General features: G+C 43.4%; 2 protein-coding genes across 12 annotated transcripts in view; one reads left to right on the top strand and one right to left on the bottom strand.

The window, feature by feature from the left end:
* USP34 (ubiquitin specific peptidase 34) overlaps positions 1–3379 on the top strand; it is a 228810-nt gene extending 225431 nt beyond the window's left edge. For 3 of the 6 annotated variants that reach the window (XM_019632763.1, XM_019632831.1, XM_019632690.1), the window contains 4 exons: positions 420–560; positions 672–815; positions 1809–1968; positions 2142–3311. In XM_019632763.1, the coding sequence (XP_019488308.1) occupies positions 420–560; positions 672–815; positions 1809–1968; positions 2142–2749 (1053 nt within the window). In that variant the 3' untranslated portion in view covers positions 2750–3311. Of the gene's footprint in view, positions 1–419; positions 561–671; positions 816–1808; positions 1969–2141 lie in introns of those variants that run through there. The other 3 variants (XM_019632979.1, XM_019632906.1, XR_002122789.1) reach the window with 2 other exon arrangements.
* AHSA2 (Putative activator of 90 kDa heat shock protein ATPase homolog 2) lies at positions 3303–19850 on the bottom strand. 6 transcript variants are annotated; one of them, XM_019633098.1, is made up of 9 exons: positions 19604–19848; positions 18141–18331; positions 9245–9330; positions 7263–7377; positions 6184–6272; positions 5384–5494; positions 4901–5002; positions 4307–4358; positions 3303–4205 (listed from the first exon to the last, which is right to left on the bottom strand). In XM_019633098.1, exons 1-9 carry the CDS (start codon positions 19681–19683, stop codon positions 4033–4035), a joined length of 999 nt encoding a protein of 332 aa, XP_019488643.1. In that variant the 5' UTR covers positions 19684–19848; the 3' UTR covers positions 3303–4032. The 6 variants fall into 6 exon arrangements, with proteins under 6 accessions (XP_019488643.1, XP_019488716.1, XP_019488930.1 ...); XM_019633171.1 differs by having other exon boundaries at positions 18216–18331; positions 19604–19847; XM_019633241.1 differs by having other exon boundaries at positions 4082–4228; positions 19604–19850.
* Between the last annotated feature and the right edge of the window lie 1798 nt (positions 19851–21648).

Raw genomic sequence — 21648 nt, 5'->3', positions numbered from 1 at the left:
TACAAAGCTTTAGCTCATTTTAGAGAATAAATTCTTAAAATGTCTTTTCTCTACATGTGCTTTGATTACCTATTAATTATCCGTTCTGACAACATTCTCATCCTATTTGTCCAGTTCTTGTTAACTCTCTTACTGCAAGATAATAAAGCTGCATTTTTTTAAAAAAAACCTATTTGTTCCGTTTTGCCATTCAGACTTTTTATAAGTCTCTCCCTCTAGCACTGACTCATAAAGTCCGAGTTAGTAATATTTTATTAGGTGGACAGTTGGCTGTAACTGAGTTTAGCAGACGAGTTAAAAGTGGTTAAAAGTGGCTTTTCTGATACGATTTTAAAAGACTTTGGTATACATCAATGCAGTATGTTTAAGGTTTAGTTATTTCAGTGCTCAACCATCAGTACTTCTTCTCCCCACTTTAGTCTGCGATGTCAAAAAATTGCATCAAGCTTTTGTGTGAAGATCCTGTTTTTGCAGAATATATTAAATGTATCCTAATGGATGAAAGAACATTTCTAAACAACAACATTGTCTACACATTCATGACACATTTTCTTCTGAAGGTATGTTGTACTTCGGAAACTCGGTGTATTACCTCCAATTACTTAATGTTTGTGTTTTCATTATATTGGTCGTTTGGAGATAGTTTATTTTTTAATCTTTTTTTTTTTCAGGTTCAAAGTCAAGTGTTTTCTGAAGCAAACTGTGCCAATTTGATAAGCACCCTTATTACAAACTTGATCAATCAGTATCAGAACCTGCAATCTGATTTCACCAATCGAATTGAAATTTCCAAAGCAAGTGCTTCATTAAATGGGGTAAGAACAATGGGAGGGAATAGTTGTGTACTTCAGAACTTTCCTTTAATCGACTCTAAATTTGGCCTTAGTATGACTACTATTACAACTTCAGCTTAAGTCAAATGTCATGGAAAAAACTAATCAAATTTTAAAAAATACATACTCACTATGCTTGTTATGTATGTAGCACACACTATTACTGTACAAGAACATGAGCTAATGTCATTAAATGCTAGAGGCAATAAGACCACTAAGAGGAGAGACACTCCCTTTATCTCTACTTGTTTACATTTTTTGAAACAGTACTTAATGATGTTTCTTTTATTGCCTATAGTTCATGAGTAACTGAAACAAACAGACTAATGATCTGCCAGTTTAAAGCCAGTTAAAACTAGGGAATTCATAAGTTACCCTGTGTAGACTCCCATGATAGCTGTCACAGAAATAATGGAACACCCTGGAAATGTGTGCTCGCACATGCCCAGCAGCAGCCTCCCAAGTAACGAAATGCTTGGATGCCAGAACAGATTAGAGATAAGTGAAGAAGACCACTGTTTGTGACATCCACCTGATATTAGCATATTTGAGAAACGGATTTCTAGGTTAAGGTCTAAATTTCTCAGGGATCATTTAGGATTTCTTTTTAAAATTCCTATGTAAGTTCTATTGTTTGTTTTTCCATTTTCAAAAAACATTTGAGTCTTCGATCTGACTTAATAGTGTGGTACATAAAATAATGGTATTACTGACTTATAACTGATGAGATATATATAGTATTGGGTTATCGGAAAAGTCATGATGTTTTTTCTATGTTTTTCATGGCAAAAATGCATCATGACTTTTCCAACAACCCAATAGTATAATACTGGCTTTCTAGTTTCAGCATTTTTCTAAACGTTTCGAGAAACCAGGATGAATCCTGGAAGAGTAATCCTGTGCATTGGACTGGAAACAAAATATGTTAAAATGTTGGCTTTTGAACTTGAAATATTCATTTCTGGGTTTTTGTAGGACCTGAGGGCACTTGCTTTGCTTCTCTCGGTACACACTCCCAAACAATTAAACCCAGCTCTAATTCCAACTCTGCAAGAGCTTTTAAGCAAATGCAGGACTTGTCTACAGCAGAGAAACTCACTCCAAGAGCAAGAAGCCAAAGAAAGAAAAACTAAAGGTTAGCCTTACGAACCAGTATCACCTTTAGGGTGGGCGGAGGGAAGAATCCACTGGGTTGTATCTTCAGTTGGGCCTCCTAAGCATAAATGCTCAAAAGGAAATTTCTCACCAACACCCCCCAGTGCGATCTTAATGACTCCTTTCATAGAAGTTTGTTTCGATGTTTTTCAGATGATGAAGGGGCAACTCCTGTTAAAAGACGGCGTGTTAGCAGTGACGAGGAGCACACTGTAGACAGCTGCATCGGCGACATGAAAACAGAAACCAGGGAGGTCCTGACCCCAACTAGCACTTCAGACAATGAGACCAGAGACTCCTCAATTATCGACCCAGGAACTGAGCAAGATCTTCCTTCCCCTGAAAATAGTTCTGTTAAAGAATACCGAATGGAAGTTCCATCTTCGTTTTCAGAAGACATGTCAAATACCAGGTCACAGCATGCAGAAGAACAGTCCAACAATGGTAGATTTGAAGATTGTAAAGAATTTAAAGACCTCCACTGTTCCAAGGATTCTAACCTAGCAGAGGAAGAATCTGAGTTCCCTTCTACTTCTATCTCTGCAGTTCTGTCTGACTTAGCTGACTTGAGAAGCTGTGATGGTCAAACTTTGCCCTCCCAGGACCCTGAGGCTGCTTTATCACTCAGTTGTGGCCATTCCAGAGGACTCTTTAGTCACATGCAGCAACACGACATTTTAGATACCCTGTGTAGGACCATTGAATCTACGATCCATGTGGTCACAAGGATATCTGGAAAAGGAAACCAAGCTGCTTCTTGACATTAGATGTAGCATGTCTACTTTTAAGGGCCCCCCTCTTCCCAATGCTGTTTGTATAAGTTTTGCTTATTTCTGTTTTTGTGCTTCAGTTTGTCCAGTGCTCTCTGCTTGAATGGCAAGATAGATTTATAGGCTTAATTCTTGGTCAGGCAGAACTCCAGATGAAAAAAAATTTGCATCTTCAGTATACTTTCTAAAGGGCAATCAGATAATGAATATGTTTTATGTAATTAAGAGTTCACTGTAGTGGCTTTCATTTAATATGGCCGTCTGGGAGGAACAGGGTTCCTTGGCCCTGTACAATGTAATTTAAACTTACAGCATTTTTACTGTGTATAATATGGTGTCCTCTGTGCCAGTTTTGTACCTTATAATAGAGGCAGGTTGCCTCCAATCGCTGTGGTTCTTATTATCAAAATTAAGTTTACTTGTATACGGAACAACCACAAGAAATTTGATTCTGTAAAGAATCCTCTTTAGCTGTGGCCTGGCAGTATATAAATGGTGCTTTATTTAACAGAATACCTGTGGAGGAAATAAAGCACACTTGATGTAAAAATAATTGTTTTATTTTTATTGACATGACTGATTGCTATTCTGTGCACTTAATTAAACTGATTGTGATGACTTTTCATTTGTTTACATACGTTGCTTCAGTCTTCTCAGATGAAAGTAAGAAAAGTGAATGGGGGGAAGCACTTACCTATTATATTAGAAGCGTTAGTGGCAGTCCAAAAAGTAACTCATTCCCATAGACTTTTCAGTCCTTTCCACCCTGAAGTGGTAACTGCTGCGGAGAGAAGTATAACAACTACAGCCAGCGCACCCTCCCTTCAACATGCTTCCGAATGCAACATGCCTTGAAAACCCTGAAGTAAAATAAAGGAATGGTAGCAACATGCCACTGATTTCTTGTCTTCCTGAACTAAACTACAGGTGAAGGAAAGCTAGCTACAAAGACGGAAAGCTAGCTACAAAGACAAGCTTTAGCTCGGGAAACGTCAACTATCTGTACTCAGAGACTCCGTCTATTCCCAAAGAAGCATCTATGGGAGGTAAGGTTAATACTTGATTTCAGGTTGCTTGCCGCTTTTAACTCAATGCAGAGTCTAGTCGTAGGAAAGATTCAAACAACGCTTTCCATTCTGCAAAGTTCATGGATTTCATCCACTATAAATTAAGAGTTTTTGTTTTCTTTTTTAAAAGGAATAATAGGGAAGACATAAACTCGACATTTTTTCTGCTTACAAAAAGTAATGTCCTTATAAAATCTTTTAACTAATTCAACCACTTAAGGTGGTCAACTGCAGTAAATCTTTTATTTCTTCAAAATGCTGCTGCTTCCAACAGAACTTCATGTTCTCTTCTTTACAGACAGGAACGCCTTTACAGTCCAACTGTAATTCCGTTTGCCCTGAAGTGGGCACAAAATTCAGTGCAACTGTTGCATAGTGTTCTGGAAGAAAAACAGGGAAACTTCTAAGTACTATTACCTGCTTTTCTTGGGGGCAGCTTGAGTGTTTTCAGGCTCATAACAGGGTACTAATAATAACATACCTTCTGGCCAGTTCCTACATCTCCATTTCATGACGATCTTTCTATTTGTTAACTAAAAACAAAAGGAAAAGTCCACTGAAAACATGTTTTAAAACTTCCTACACAGAAAAACACCGAATTGTTCATTGAAATCTCTATGTGCTGAAAGTAATGATTCACATACAGTCCCATCTTCCAGTTTATATGCCAGCACCATTGTCCTTGTGCCAAAATGTGACAACAGTGAACATCAAGGACAGAAGAAGAGTAATACGGGTAATGAGAAAAGAGCTGATGTCAAGGGTGAAGCAGCTGACACTTGGCAACACAGAACCTAGTGATGTAGGTGGCAGAAACCTGAGCATTCCAGACCAAGAGTTGGGAGGAATTATACTTGTTTCTTCTAGAATTATAAGCATTTGCACAATTACTGTAAAACTAAGGCACATCTTTATAGAACATTTTTTATTTGCTCTGTAACCAACTTTATAAAGTTACAGTTTCTGTGAACGCAGATAAAACCCAAAGCAAGTTAAAAACAGCATTGATTTAAAAAGCAATATTAATGGAAACAGGTTGGTCCCCAGCTTGCTTTTCTTTTATCAAATTACTTACCAATTCCATATATTCACCCATGACGTTCCCATCAAACATTTGGAATTTCCCTCCCTTTTCAGCTTCTAAAATGGCAGGAGATTTAGAAAATTTTTGCACCAACTAATGAAGTAAAACATAATAAATGGGTTATTTCAGCGCGTGTTCACCTTTTTAACCTAAATGTACTAATATAACAATTACTATGGTTTGGGTGTTTTTTTAAATCCTGAATAACTTATTTCAAGGGAATAACTCTTTCCCTTGCAGAGGGCGTAAACCCAGTAAATTAATGTATCCCCTAAATGCTGATACCCCAAAATACCCATCTTTTCCCCTCTCAAATTTTTCAAAAGCTACCCTAACGACTGCTATCACCACAATTCTAGATCCCTTAAATCAGAAAAGCACGGCCATAAGGGAAACCGAAAACCAGCGCCAGTTTGTAGTGGTACATTTTCTCCCAATGTTGGCATTAAGATCCTAGCTTGAGGAGTTACTTACATCCTTCACAGTGAAGATGCTGTACAGCTGCTCTACAGCTGTGTCAAACATTTCCGTCATGTGCAGCGCCACAGTAGGAATCCTTACACCCAATGGCACTGGAGACGAGCCCTAAAGGTCGACAAGAGGTTCCAAAGGATAATTAGCATGCCAAAGAGAAAGCTGCTTAGATTTGAAAATTCAGTCTTCCAGTCTTAATAAAACACCAAAATGTCTCCAATTCCACACTACCCATTCAGTCACATGGATATAGCATCAAAATATATATATATATATATTTTTGCCAAGCCTCATCTTTATTTTGGAAACAGCTCATTATTCCTATGAGCTCTTTAGTGCTGTTTTCCTGGGCTATGTCCTACTTGGACATGTAAATGCAGCCCATGAAGAACAACTGCACGTAAGGACAAAGGTGTCATTTATTCCCCATCACCAGATTCCAAGAATAGGATCTAAAACCTCCCAATCCAAAAGCCTGAAGAGAAGGTTCTTCCACTGTGGCCTGTGAACCTCAGTCACCTGGTTTTGTAATGTTGCCTACCAAAGAACAGTGCCTTCAGAACACTGTCTTGAACTAAATTCAGTATTTATCCACAAAAAGGCCTGTTTATACATTCCCTTCCGTCAAGGATGAAAGTCTTGTTTCATCATTTACCCCCAAAATGGCAGAGATGCAAGCGTGGATTAACTGGGCCACCTCGCTATCCTATTCAGTTCATCACTGAAAGGCTGTTGAGAGCTTGAAGCATTTCCACCAAGCACTTTCCCCTTCCCTATGTATTGGCTGCCAGGAGTCATACCTGCAAAGTGTTCTCACTCAGTTTCCTTTTAACGGTCAATTCCTGGGTTGCTGTAGCTTTCGTTGGTAAAATCATTCCCACTGTAAATTCTACAGAGAAACATGGGAAACGGTTTTAATAAAAAATTTATTCCTCTTCAGCACAAATAGGCAGAAAACCCAAAACAGCCTATAAGAAAATAATTGATATTTATAAAAAGAACTCCTAATCATTTTGAGAGTTTCAAGACCACTCCATGTTTTTATATATAAAACTAATTATTAACCCAAGTGCCACAGCAACAAATGCCTTTTTTTCAAATGCCTCACTTTTATCTAGTTCTTAATAGCAAAAATTTCTGATGTTCTTTACCAAAAAGCTCAGTTTTCTACAGCTAACTACTAATAGCTTTACGCCTTCACCTACTGTCAAACTAGACTCAGTGCTTTACCACCTCTCAAAGCTTGGCCTCACGATATTCAAGCCTATAGGCCAGCCATATATGGTCTCATGGGAAAGTGGCAACCCCAAACCCATCAATGCCAGCACCTAGACACAAAGCCGAGTCCAGGGATGTACAGACATATAGGCCCCCGTTGGCCATTTTGCCTGGCAAGTAACGTCTCTAATTTAGGGGAGTAAACATAAGTATCCTCACTTCCACACCATGTAGGAATTATCTAGGTAAATCTCAACTACACCTGTAATACCTGCAGTCACTTTCATTCGTTGATTCAACAAAGATTTATTAAGCACCTACTATGTGCCAGACTTTGTGCTAGATGCTGGAGATACAGCAGAGAACAAAACAGACACCTTCCATGCCCTCATGGAGCATATGGTCTAGCAGAGATGACAGACATTAAGTAATTATACGAATGACTGATTAATTATCATTCCAGAAAACTGCCAATAACAATTCTGTAGGCAAAATGGTTCACGCTGTGTTCATGGTAACTAATTGTGGTCTTGCTACAATTTATCCTGCAGCAGAAAGGGTTGTTTTTGGAGCCTAACCTGGGAATCCAGACCAAAGTGCAGAGCATAAGTTGGGGAAATAGAAAAGGGACCCTCTGGTTCACATGAGTTGCCTTCTTTACCCGTCTTAAGTGCCTTCAGGTAATCTCCAAGGGCTTCCCTGACCTTGGCGGTGCCTGCAGTTTTCATAAGATTCTTCAGGATATCCCCATCTCCTTTCTTTTTACTCACGTTCACCTACAAATCAGAAAAATACAAACCTAAGAAAAATCTGATTTGATGTATTCTTACACTATTGGGACATATGGATGAGAGAAGAACTGTGATTGTGAGGGAAGGGGAAGAAGTGGCTATAAGATGTGACAGGTTTCTTCCTATAGTTTGAGAAGCTATAAGGGTTTTTTAATCAAGGCTCCATTGATCGGGTTGGCCAGATCGTGAATGGGCTTCTTAGAATGTGAACCCCTTGACTTGCATACAAAACTTTCTATGTTTATGTATTATATTGATGATGTAGTCCATGGCTTTTGTCAGGGTCTAGAAATGCGCTGTCCAGTATGGTCGCCACCAGCCCCATGTGGCTCCTGAGCCCTCGAAATGTGGCTGGTCTGATTTGAGATGTGCTGTAAGTGTAAAATAATGCCAGACTTGGAAGAGTTAAGACCGTAAAATAATGTAAAATAATCTCAGTAATATTGGTATTAATTACATGTTAAAACGGTATTTTTATATATTGGGTTAAATAAAAACATTATTAAAGTTAATTTCATCTGTTTCTTTTAACTTTTTTAATATGGCTACTGGAAAATTTTAAATTCCATATGTGGCTTGCATTATATTTCTATTGAACAGCGCTGGTCTAGAACCCCAAAGCCAGAATAATTAGGACAAACAAGTACCCACATAATATGGCCTTGAGCTACCCATTTTTGCCAGGGAGGAGAGTTGGCAAAGGGAGAGGAAAAGGAGAAAAGGAAAAGAGAGAGGAAGATAAGGCGGGGAGGGGAAAAAAAGGAGGAAAGTGATGGGGAGAAGGGAGGGAGACGGGGAGAGACAGGGAAAGGGATACCCCTGGTGTCAGAGTGAACAAAGGTGTTGGTTAGAAAGCACGGGAGGGTCCCTATGATTGAGTTGAGCTGAGCCTGGTCCCAGGCCCCAGTTCCAACGAAAAGAGTTTGTTCTATAATGCTACCGAGGATTAAATCTAAAACATTCAGTTTAACATGCTGATGATGAAAAATTTCTCAGTTGATGGATTTGAATATCACAAAGGAAAATGACAGCCCCTGAGTACAGAAACCACATGCCTGCAGATATGTCAGACAGCCCCACTTTTCTGGCATTTTATAACCTTTAATAAAGACAAGTCAGACATGTTGTTCACTATGATTTACATTTTATATCTTTGAAAACCTTCACATTGAATGAATACGTTCACAAATCAAAAAGACCCTTTGTCAAACTACTTGGTTTCAAAAATAGAGGTGCTGAACAAATGGTCTCTCCCCAGAACCAAGCTTTCAGCTTACCGAAGGCACCAACTGAAAACCAAGCTTATGAGTTACACAGGCTCTATCTCCCAACAGAACTCAGAGAGCCAGTCAAAAGCAACATATACTAACGAGTTTACAAAACTACCACAACGCTATAACCAAGGGCGGTAACAGCTGAAAGCTGAGAATTTTCTCTATTAAAGGATAACAGCAAAGACCCAGAGGAGGAGGAACCAAATCTCACGCTCCGAGCTGTGCATGCAGCCTGAGCACCTTACAGAAGGTACACGGTCACGTTTATCTGGTAACAGTCCTGAAAGATGAAATAACCTTTCTTCACAGCTGAGGCCACAGAGGGTGCACTCACCTGCCCAGGCCCCACATGTGGGTCCGTGAGGGCCCTCTAAGGCTTCCTTGGCTTCCTCTTTCCTACACTACTCGCTCCAGACCCCATGCTGCCCCCACAGAACAGCAACTTGTGGCAAAGGAGCCCTCTACGATTCACCAAAACCACAGCACAGGAATCACACAGTCTGATAAACAGTTTTTTCAAATGCTCAACAACTATAGCAAAGCTTGATTTAAAAAAAAAAAAATTTAGATAACCTCACCTCAGTGTCATCCACTTCATTTTCTTCAGAAAGGCTGGGTATTTCAATCAACCCCTTGTGCTTTGCACCAGATTCTTTAATTATACCTAAAATGAACAAAACATGTTTTTTAATTACAAAGTAACAACTGATGTATTCAAAACTGCCCGGCATCACTGAATAGCCAAGCCTCCCCACAGGGTGCCACCACAGCTGGCAAAAAGGCAGGCGCAAGGCTTTACCACCCACCACACGGGGACCTAAACTGACCCTGCTGTCCGGGTCCACAGCAGAAGCAAGCAACCAAGAAAGGCGGGGATAGAGAACCTGGTTAACGAAAATGCACACGGAATCGGGCCAGGTGGAAGCATGGGCTTACAGTAAGTAATGTTTATTTTTACATCCCCCAATATTCTTTACCATATCAAAGGATATGAGGGGTCACAAAAGGGATGGAAGAACAAAAAGAGACAATGGGTTCTGATCAGGAAAGAGTGAGGGGAGGGAGGTTGTGCATTGGAGAGGCTCTGTTTGGACTCCACGCAGCTGAATTTCTTTCAACACCAGAGTGTTGATTTCAGTGATGACATCAATATGGCAACGTAGATTATTATTCCCGACTTCAGTTCCCCTCACAAGATGACCAGCTAGCAGCTATCCATAGGCAACACACTACTGTGAAAATCCCAGAACGCAGAGGTGAGGCGGAAGCACCCCCCTGGACCAGAGACAGAAAAGGATGCATTAGGAGGGTAAGAAGGGGGGTAACACTGACCAGCTCGCCCTCCCCCAGGCCAGCACAGAGCTACACTGAAAGGGCCCCACTGTAGTTTCTCAAGTAGGAGAAAAGCACGAGGTGGACATCCAGTCCCCCAGAATTGTGGGGTGCTTCCTGGGAAGCCCATTTCGGACCTGCCTCACAGGAACCACTGGGAATCAGAGACAGAATAGGGGGCAGAGCTTTTGGTACCAGCACTCAGGTCTATGTGGACCGCACTCCCGCTCGCAGCAGTGCATGCGTAGAGGTTCCAGGCACTCACGGCCCATCTGCAGAGCCAAGCTAGCTGGTAGCCCTATCTGGCTAGGGACCTCAGCTGGCAATTCTGCCTGATTTGGGTCCCCAGTTAACGGGTTATAGCCAGCTGTGGAGCGCATCCTTCCACCACACCAAGGCAGGGAAGCAAATTTGAAGACTCAACTGCTGAGTGTAACCTCCAGTCCCAACCATCCGGGAGCCTGAGGAACCACGGAGCCCATTTTACAGCCCCAGTTGGGCAGGGAGCCAACCCAGCAGCTCTGCCCAACTGGTGAATATCACCTCTGGCCACTCATAACCAGGGAGCCTGAACAATAACCCTAAGCAGTCTCAAAGCCCAGCCTACAGCCCTGCCTGACTCCTAAACATAGCTTGCAGCCTCATTCAGACCCCACCCAGCTGCAGAGCAATCACTAGCCCACCCCTACCTGCAGGAGGCACCTCCTGACTGAGAGCCCTGTCAGCAGTCTTGCTCAATAGTGGGGCACAGCCAGCAGCCTACCTGATAGCGAAGGCAAGCCTGCAGACCTGCCTAACTTTAAGGCACAGTCTGTGTACCCACCTGATCATAGAGCACAAGCATGAGGCCAAGTCCAACCACAAAGCCCTGCCTGTAGCCTCGCCTAAACAGAATCCAGCCAGTGCCACCATCTGGTCAGGGAACCCACCCAACCAGGAGTGACTGTGGAGCCCAGCCCACAGACCTGTCCAATCACAGAGTCTAACCAGTGGCTGTGCCCTGCCAGGGAACATATCCAGTGACCCCACCTGACTACAGGTAATTGCAGAGCCCAGCTAGTGGCCAATGTGACCATGGAATACAGCCAGCAACCCCGCCAGGTCAAGAAGCCCACCCAGTAGCCCTGCTTGAACATGGAGCCCAGCTAGTGGCAACCCACGTCCCAACCTAAAGCACAAGTATCTGACCCCACCCAACTAGAGACCCTGAGAGCCAGCCCCATTAGACCATGGACACGATTGGCTGACCCACTCAGTAACCCAAGCTGAGCTGAATGGTGAAGGTCTTTCCCTGCAAAACAAACTGGCAGAGGAGACCACTTATATTTTCAGACACCAATGCAAGGAATCAAGGCTCATAATTTAGGTAAATGTGACATTAAAGGAAACTAATAAAGCTCTAATAAATGACCCTAAAGAAATGGAGATCTATAAACTATGTGACCAGGAATTCAGAATAAACCTTTTAAAGAAGTTTCGTGAACTACAACAACAGAAACTAAATAAAATTAGGAAAGGGGCCGGCCGAGTGGCGCGTTGGTTAAGAGCTGGCTTGGGACGCCAGAGGGCCCCAGTTGCGATCCCACATGGGAGGGCCAGTGACACTGCCCTCTACAGCTAAGATGCTGAACAACAGCTCAACCTGGAGCTGGGCTGCCATGAGTCGCCGGCAACAGCGTAGACTGCAGCCCTTGCTGCAGTGGGTTGCCATGGGCAACCGCGTGTAGCCAGCAGCCAGCGTGAGCGGCCGTCCAGAAGACAGTGACTGATCTGCCTCGCCCGGGAAGAGCGCAATGATGGTGCCAACTTGGGCCAGTGAAGCAACATACTCCACAACTAGACTGAAGAACAAAAGGACAGCAACTTGTCTGTTCCCCGTCCCTCAATTCCCCAGCACTGCTCCCATCCCCCAACTTCCCAATAAAAATCTTTAAAATAAAAAAATAAAATAAAATTAGGAAAACAATGAACAAAATGAGAAGTTAAAAAAATAGAAACCATCAAAAGTAAAAAAAGCAAAAACAAAACCCCAACATCCTAGAGCTATAGAAAACAATGACTGAAGAATTAAACAAAGAGTTTCAACAGCTAACTCAAGCAAGCAGAAGAATCAGTGAAGCAGAAGATAAGATTATTTGAAATTATCCAGCCAGAGGAACAAAAAGAGTGAAGATAACCTAAAGGACTTATGTGTTACCATCAAAAGAAACAATATATACATTATGGAAATCCCAGAAGGATAAGAGATAGAAAAAGGGATAGAAAGTCTATTTAAAACAACAATGGTAAAAAACAAAACAAAACAAAACAAAAAGCGCCCCAAACCTAGTAAGAGAAATAGACATCCAGATGTATGAGGCTCAAAGATCCACCAAATACGATGAATCTAAAAAGAGTTATACCAACACACATTATAATTAAATTGTCAAAAGTCAAAGATAGGTTTTGACAGCAGAAAGAGAAAAATGACTCATCATATACAAGAGTGCTTCCATAGGTTCTATCAGGGGATTTCTCAACAGATATCTGACAAGTCAGGAGTGGGATAACATATTCAAAATATTGAAAGAAAAGGCTGTCAACCAAGAATACCATACCCAGCAAAGCTGTCCTTCAGAAACGAAGAAGAGATAAAGACTTTCTCAAACAAAAAAGCTCAGGGTGTTCATCAACACTGAACCTGCTTATGAGAAATGCTAATGGGCATTCTTCAAGCTGTAATAAAAAGATGCTAATTTGCATCACAAAAACATGAATGTGTAAAACACACTGGTAATGGTAAATACACAAAGTCAATTATCTAACATTGCAATGGTGCTGCACAATTCATGTACAACTCTAGTTTTAAAATTTAAAAATAACTAACTTATATGCACAGTAATTTATGGTTATTTTTAATACATTTGCTTTTTAACTTTTAAAGTAAATTATAACATCAATTAAATCAGTTAAATTAGAACACTTACAGTAAATTGTAACATCGATAACCTAAAATGTGAGAGGTATAAATTTCTATATGCTATCAAAATTATCAGTTTAAATAGGATGTTATAAATGTATTTTATATAAGCATCAACGTAATCACACACACACACACACACACACACACACACACAAAAGCCTTTAGTAGATACACAAAAGATTATAAAAAGGAGTCAACGCATACCACCATTAAAAAGCATCAAATCACCAAGGAGGTTGGCAGAAGAGGAAGCAAAGGAACATAGGAGCTACAAAACCCTCAGAAAACAATTTTTAAGATGACAATAGTAGGGCTGGCCGAATGGTGCATTGGTTAAGAGTTGGCTTGGGACGCCAGCTCTGAGGGCCCCAGTTTGGATCCCACATGAGGGCCAGTGACACTGCCCTCTACAGCTAAGATGGTGAACAACAGCTTCACCTGGAGCTGGGCTGCCGTGAGTTGCCAGCGATGGCATAGGCTGCAGTGGGGTTGGCCGGCAACAGACATAAGCTTACGTGAGCCGCCGTGAGCAGCCGTCCAATGGCCGGTGAGCGACTGCCTCACCCGGGAAGAGCGCAATAATAATACCAACATGGGCCACTGAAGTGACATCCTCCAAAACTAGACTGAAGAACAAAAGGACAGCAACTTGTCTGTTCCACCCTCCTAATTCCCCAATAAAATATTTTTTTTAAAAAAAGGCAATAGTAAATTCTTAACTATCAATAATTATTTTAGAAGTCCAATGCGCTATCCATTGCGCTACGGAGCCTCAATAATTATTTTAAACATAAATGGATCACACTCTCTAATCAAAAGACATAGTGGATGAATGGATTAAAAAAAACACAAGATCCAACATTATGCTCCCTGTAAGAGACTCACATTCACTTTAAGAACACACATGAACTAAGAGTGAAGGAATGGAAAAAGATATTGCAAGTAAATGGTGACCAAAAGAAAACATAAGTAGCTGTACTTACTTTAGACAAAAACAGACTTTAAACTAAAAATGGTCAAAAGAAACAAGGTCATTATATAATGCTATAGAGGTCAATTCATCATGAAGATATAACAATTGTAAATATTTATGCACCCAACATCAAAGCACCTAAATATATAAAATAAATAATAACAGAACTAAAAGGAGAAATAAACAGCAATACAATAATAGTTGGGGACTTTACTACCCAACTCTCAACAATGGACTGATTACCCAACCAGAAAATCAATAAGGAAATAGCAGATTTGAACACTATAGACCAAATGGACCCAATAGACATATAAAGAATATGCCATCAAATCACAACAGAACACATATTCTTTTCAAGCACTCATGGAACATTTTCTAAGATAAATCATATGTAAGGCCACGAAACAAGTCTCAGCAAATTTAAAAAAATAGAAATTATAATAAACATCTTTTCCAACCACAATGGTATAAAACTAGAACTCAATAACAGGAAGAAAGTTGGAAAATTCACAAATACATAAAAATTAAACAAAATATTCCTGAACAACCAATAGCTCAAAGAAAAAAAAAAAATTTAGGGCCGGCCAAGTGGCACGTTGGTTAAGACCTGGCTTGGGACGCCAGAGGGCCCCGGTTCGGATCCCACATATGAGGGCCAGTGACACTGCCCTCTACAGCTAAGATGCTGAACAACAGCTCAATCTGGAGCTGGGCTGTCATAAGTCACTGCCAACGGCATAGGCTTCAGCCCCTGCTGCAGTGGGTTGCCATAAGCTACCGTGTTTAGCCGGCAGCCAGCGTGAGCGGCCAGCAGCCACCGTGAGCTGCTGTCCAGAGGCCGGCGACTGATCTGCCTCGCCTGGGAAGAGTGCAATGATGGTGCCAGCTTGGGCCAGTGAAGCCACATCCTCCACAACTAGACTGAAGAACAAAACAACAGCAACTTGTCTGTTCCCCTCCCCCAATTCCCCAATAAAATCTTAAAAAAAAAAAATGAAAACACAACCTATACAGTGGGAGGAAACATTTGCAAGCCTTATCTGATAAGGAGCTAATATCCAAAATATATGAGGAACTCACACAACTCAATAACAACAAAATCCCATATAAAAATGGGCGAAGGACCTAAATAGACAATTATGTAAAGAAGATATTTGAATGATGGCTGACATGTACATGAAAAGGTACTCAACATTACTAATCATCAGGGAGACGCAAAGCAAAACCACAATGAGATATCACCTCACACCTGTCAGAATGACTACTATAAAAAAGATGACAAGTATTGGTGAGAATGTGGACTGTGGGTAGAATGTAAATTGGTGCAGCCACTACGGAAAACTGTACAGAGGTTCCTCAAAAAAGTAAAAATAGAACTACAATGTGATCCAGCAATTCCACATCTGGGTTTACACCCAAAGGAAATGAAGTCACTATCATAAAGGGATATCTGAACCCCCATATTCACTGAAGCATTATTTACAACAGCCAAGATATGAAAACAACCTAAGTGTCCAACAATGAGATATACACACACTGGAACATTATTCAACCATTAAAAGGAAATCCTGGGCTGGCCGAGTGGCGCGTTGGTTAAGAGCTGGCTTGGGACGCCAGAGGGCCCCGGTTCGGATCCCACATATGAGGGCCAGTGACACTGCCCTCCACAGCTAAGATGCTGAACAACAGCTCAACCTGGAGCTGGGCTGGGCTGCCGTGAGTTGCCGGCGACGGCGTAGGCTGCAGCCCCTGCTGCAGTGGGTTGCCATGGGCTACCGTGTGTAGCCAGCAGCCAGCGTGAGCGGCCAGCAGCCGCCGTGAGCGGCCGTCCAGAAGCCGGTGACTGATCTGCCTCGCCTGGGAAGAGCGCAATGATGGTGCCAACTTGGGCCAGTGAAGCAATGTCCTCCACAACTAGACTGAAGAACAAAAGGACAGCAACTTGTCTGTTCCCCTTCCCCAATTCCCCAGAGCTGTTCCCATCCCCCAATTCCTCAATAAAAATCTTTAAAAAAAAAAGAAATCCTGCCATCGACATCAACATAGATAGACATTGAGGGTATGTGCTAAGTGAAATAAGTCAGAGTAACACAAACACTGTATGAGCTCATTTATGTTTGTAATGTACAAAAACCAAACTCACAGAAACAGAGTAGAATGGTGGTAGCCAGGGTGGGTGGGGGATGGCGGTAGCCAGTGGATACAGAGGGTACGAACTTCCAGTTATATGATGAGTAAGTTCTGAGGATGTAATATACAGCAAGGTGGCTATAATTAACAATAATATACTATATATTTGAAAGTTGATAAGAGTAAATCTTAAAAGTTTTCAACATACATACACACAAAAATGTAACTATGTGAAGTGATGTATGTTAACTCACCTTATTGTGGAAATCATTGCCCAATATACACATATATCAAATCATCATGTTGTACACTTTAAACTTCTACAATCTTATAAGTCAGTTATAACTCAATGAAGCTGGCAAAAAATTAAATTAAAACAAACAACAAGCCCAGAATGTTGCGTCCTCCCCAGCAGGCTCACTTGTCACCCCTGGGACTCATTCTAGAGGAGAATGCACAAGGCGGGGCGGGAGAGAGGGGCAAGCCCAGTTCAGCCTGCCCTCTGGCTGCTGCTTTGGAGTGGCTGGGTCTTGTCTTGCAAAGGAGCTGCTTGTTGCTTTGAGCTAAGGGAGGTGGAAGGGACATAAGGCCATGAGCTTCCTGGGAGAGGGGTTGGGGGGAATTGGGGGTGAGATGGGTATAAGGAACCAGACCCCACTGTGATCTAGCCAGCAGGAGCCACTGAAGGAGCAACTAACAGCAAACCCTCAGCCAAAAGGTTCCAAGACAGGAATGGGGCTACTGTTTTGATCCTGGCTGAATATCACCGTGAGCTGGCAAGGTGGTCACAGGGCAGAGGCCCAAAGTCAGCGTACTGGGTGGCTCTCTCACCCAAACTCTCAGAAAAGGAGCTGACTCCTGGGCTGAGGCCGACACTTGAACATAGCAAATCCTTTAGAACATCTCTCCCTCTCTCCTCTGCTTCCTTTTCCCCTTTGTCTTCACATCCACGGTTATTTCAACAAGTATTTATTGAGCATTAACTGTCGACCCGGTCAGGAGCCAGGCACCGTGGGAGAAATTTATTCATTCAACAAACACACAATGTTCCAGACAGTGATCTGGTACTGAAACAAAACCAATCAATTCCTGACCAAAACACCCAAAGAGTGAAAACAATCAAACGTCCATCAACTGATGAACAGATAAACAAAATGGGCTGTATCTGTACAAAAGAATATTACTCAACCATAAAAAAAGCATGAAACATGCAACAACATGGATGACCCTTGAAAACATTATGCTAAGTGAAAGAAGCCAGTCACAAAGACCACATACTACGTGATTCAATCACATGAAATGTCCAGAACGGGCAAACCCATAGGGATAGAAAACAGATTAGTGATTGCTGAGGACAGGGGGAGCGACTGCTACTGGGTATATGTTTTTGGGGAAGTGATGAAAGTTTTCTAAGATTGATTGTAGTGATGGCTGCACAACTCTGTGAATATACTGAAAACCACTGAACTACATACACTTTAAGTGGGTGAATTGTATAGCATGTGAATTATATGTCAATAAAGCTGGTATGTTTTTAAAATCCCTGCCCTGATGAATTGGGGGGAGGGGGGAACCAGAACAATATAAACAAAAATATTTAAGTACCATATATAGTATACCAAATATCAGTGCTTTGGGGGAAAATAGAGAAGGGAAGGGAGGCAGTACAAGGACAGCATCTGCAATTTTTACAGCATGGAGAGAGATGGTTTCACTCTGGATGACGACCTGACGGGCTCAGAGGAGCCAGGAGGCAGCTACCTGGGGGAAGAGGGCTCCCGGCAGCAGCTCTGGGAAATTCTAGTGCTCACAGTGCCTGGCAGACAAAAGTTCAGCTCAAAGCAAAGAGCACTATGCAGCTCTGAGTGCTGGGAGAAAGGGAAGCCACCAGCTTGTCGGACAAGGAACTCCAAGTGTGATGAGGGGGGTGTCTTGAACTACCAACACCAATTCAGGGGCCAGTATGTGCTGGTTCGTAGCAGTTCTAAAAATATCTGCTGAATGAATGAATAATGAATCAACAGAGTCTGCCCCAAGGCTGCCTCCAGCCCGGCCTGTACCCGGAGGCCCCTGTTACCTTTCCAGCCCAGTTTGATGTTCCACTCATAGAAGAAAATCAGCTTCCCTTTGCGGCTGCTGCAGGAAGCCTCACCTTCCACCTGCTTCAGCTCACTGATCTGGCAGCGACCAGCCTCATTCTCCACGATGATGCCCACCAGGAACTCACGGAGCTTCCCCTTGGACCAGCTAGTGGCATCCCGTTCTGTCCTGCCAGGGACCAAAAGGGCAGAGCCATGAATGGAAGCCCCAGGTGTTATCACACGTCCAGCCTGAGTTGTCAGGGTAATGCCCAGGCCCAGCCCAGATTAGCCTAACTCCTTTCAAGGGACCTTGAGAGACCCGCCACCCTCAAACTTACAAATATGCTTCTCAAACCAACTTTCTAGCAATATCTTCCTGCTTGGTTCCTTAAGATAGTATTAACTACTATGTAAAGTATTTTGTCTTAAAAACACCAGCTTATTTTGGAGAAACGGAGTCTAGCAATCTGACCAGTTGGAAATGGATGGGCAAAGCCTGGACCATATGAAAAGGTAGTAATAAATGACTCTAATCTTAACAAATTATCAAGCGTGTTCACACATATTATTTCATGCATTCTCCCCAAATAATGTTCCCATTTTGGGCAGCAGAAACGAGCTGAGAGAAATCCATGATGTGCCCATGGTGACGGAAAGGAGGGGCGGGAGGTCAGCTCCTCTGAGCTCCAGGCCAGGGGTCCCCTAGTAAATGATCCCTTGACGAGCTGAGAGGGCTTCAGTCTGCCCTGGACCTGTCTCAGCATCACCTTGGTGGCCTTAATACCACAACCCTCAGAAGAGCGGGGCCCAGAGCATCACTTTCTGAAACTCTGAGGGAGAGAGGCAAGCAAAAATAAGCCAGTGTTCCACATGAGGTACAAAAAGGATGTGTAAATGGTTCAAACTCCTCGAAGGCAGGGCTCACGGGAGGCCCATGAAGTTAGATGTCGAATTGAGATCCAAATTCCTGTTCTTTATGCACAAACCAAACCACACACTTTCTAAATTCATTTTAACTTCCAGAAACATCAAGAGGACTGGGTGTGGGAGGGGGTACGGGAAGGGAAGCTCTTAAGGGTACGAACTGTCAAAGTTGAAGAGGTTAAGTCAGAAGCCATTCTTGAGGCCCAATCCAGCTTTCAAGAGGACGAAACCGAAGTCCCAGGGGCAGTGGAGAGAAGGTGACAGGTGTCCAGACTCCGAGGGCTGTCCCAAGCCTCGGGGCTACAGACAAGCCGCTCGCTAAGCAGCTGGGCATCCTCTGCACCTGCGCAAGCCCCCAACCCTCGGAGGGACTGCGGCCCGGGAGGCGCCCCGAGAGCGGGCCACCGTCCACCCCCTCACTCTACCCCCAGGGCACAGGGCACCGGGTGCTCGCAGAGAGGCCCCACCGTCCCGCCCGGCGGTTCCGGAGGGAGAAGGCCCGGAAGCCGCAGCCCTGGCCCCAGCCCGGCCGCACCAGTGCCAGTTGTTCACATTGGTCCCGTCCTCCCGCTCCTCCACGATCCAGCGCGGGTCCCCCTGGCCCCATTTGGCCATGTCTGCGCTGGCGGCGCGGCCTCCTCAGAGAGCAAAGAAGGGCAACCGTGTTGGGGGCGGCGGCGGTTGCGCTGCGGCTCCGTCGCCCGCGTTTCCGTCCTCCCAGCCCAGGATTAGGGCGTTCGCAGCGCCCAGAAAGTGCCAGAAATCTCCGCCCCTGCGCCGCCCCGCCCACCGCCTCGCGCAGCGCGCCCTGCGGCGGAGCGCGGAGGGAGCCGGCGCGGCTGGGGCGGGCGCTCGGGGCAGGAAGCCGCGTCGCGGGGGCGGGGCTCTGGGAGAAGCGGTGCGCGGGCGAAGGGAAGCGCAGGTACCCGAGGGACCGGACAGGGTCCCGGGAGAGATTGGGACCGAGAGCTCGGGGGTACGGGGAGGGCGCTTGGGGAGGGCGCTTGGAGAGTCAGGGCGGTGGTGGGTGGGGGAGAGGGAGGTCCTGAAGGCCGGGTCGAGGAATTGAGCAGACCCTGGGCCCAGCTGCCGAATCACCTCCTCTGGAGGATACATTATTACTGCAATGATTAGTTTCAATGCTAGCAGTAAGGGGCGTCTGAGAGACTGCGGTACTGGAGATGAAGACCGGAAGCGGCTGTCAAGCTGTCATCTGCTGGGCTCCTATTCGTTCCTGTAGAGGACACGACCCAAGCACTTGATCACCCTCTTTGCTGTACGACCGACTTCTGAGGTCTGAGCGCGCCCACGGTGCGTGTGATCCCCGCTGTGTGCGCACTCTTGACACCACATTCATGTTTTGTTTGAAAGTTTCTGCAGAGTTGGTGCACTTTGGTTGTGTCGTAGAGGTCAAGTCTCACGCCTTTCCAACACCTGTCCAAGTACGAGCTACCGCTGTTACTTCAAGAATGTTTACATTTTATTTTAATTAAAAAAAATTTTTTTTAAATTGGGGAGCAGTGTGTTTTTCCAGGACCCATCAACTCTAAGTCAAATTGTTGTTTTCAATCTAGTTGTGGACAGCACAGTTCACTGGTCCATGCAGGAATCCACCAGGCAACCTTGATGTTAGGAACACTGCACTCTAACCACCTGAGCCAACAGGCTGCCCTACGTTTTATTCTTCTAATAATCCATTATAAATGACAAAAGAATGTGATTATGCAACGCATAGTATTGCAGCTTGATGCAATTTTACACTTAAGTGGATATTAATGATTCCTTTAACAAGTCTTCATCTTCCAGAAAGAACTCTGTACCAACTATTTGGAAGATGTTACCGAGGGGGTCTGTGGATATTTATTTAGCAAAGAAAATGGGTATGGCAATGGAAGGGTCATAGTACCTGACTGTTCTATTCCATGGTGTTGACCTGTTCTTTGCCTGTGGTCTGTGCTCATCAGTGAGATTAACTAACTGTTGGAGAGCATTTTCTCTTTTACTTACTGGAGCTACTACATTCATCATTTTCCAAAAAGCTACAGTAGTTATGTAAACAGACTGCTTCGAAGTGTTTTGGCCCCAAAACAAAATAACATTTTAATTTTCCCTTTTACACTTTACTTCACCAAAAGTATGGACAGCTAACACATAGTATCAAATAGAAAAGAATTTCAATGGCAATACTTCTGGGCACTTCACTTGTGGATTAGCTATGCATCTTTTATCCAATTCATAGAGAATATTACTGATGGAATGTTACATGGTAAGATTTAGATATGTATAATTGGAATCTGGCGGGAAATAAGACTTACCAGAAAACTTACAGAAGACAGAAGCTATAATCACTAAACTTTTAAGTGGACAAAAAAATTTGTAATATTTATACAAAAGGAGTTTATCCCAATGGAAATAGTTTTATTACATTGTAAATAGAAAATGTATTCTATGTATATAGTTGATCAAGAATTAAATTAGCCTAGGGCCGGCCGAGTGGCGCGATGGTTAAGAACTCGCTTGGGATGCCAGAGGGCCCCGGTTCGGATCCCACATATGAGGGCCAGTGACACTGCCCTCCAC

The sequence above is a fragment of the Hipposideros armiger genome, unplaced genomic scaffold (genome assembly GCF_001890085.2).
Source record: "Hipposideros armiger isolate ML-2016 unplaced genomic scaffold, ASM189008v1 scaffold_2, whole genome shotgun sequence".
In the NCBI taxonomy this organism is placed as follows: domain Eukaryota; kingdom Metazoa; phylum Chordata; class Mammalia; order Chiroptera; family Hipposideridae; genus Hipposideros; species Hipposideros armiger.
The sequence above is the reverse complement of the archived record's forward strand: the minus strand, read 5'-3'. Positions and strand labels throughout refer to the sequence as shown.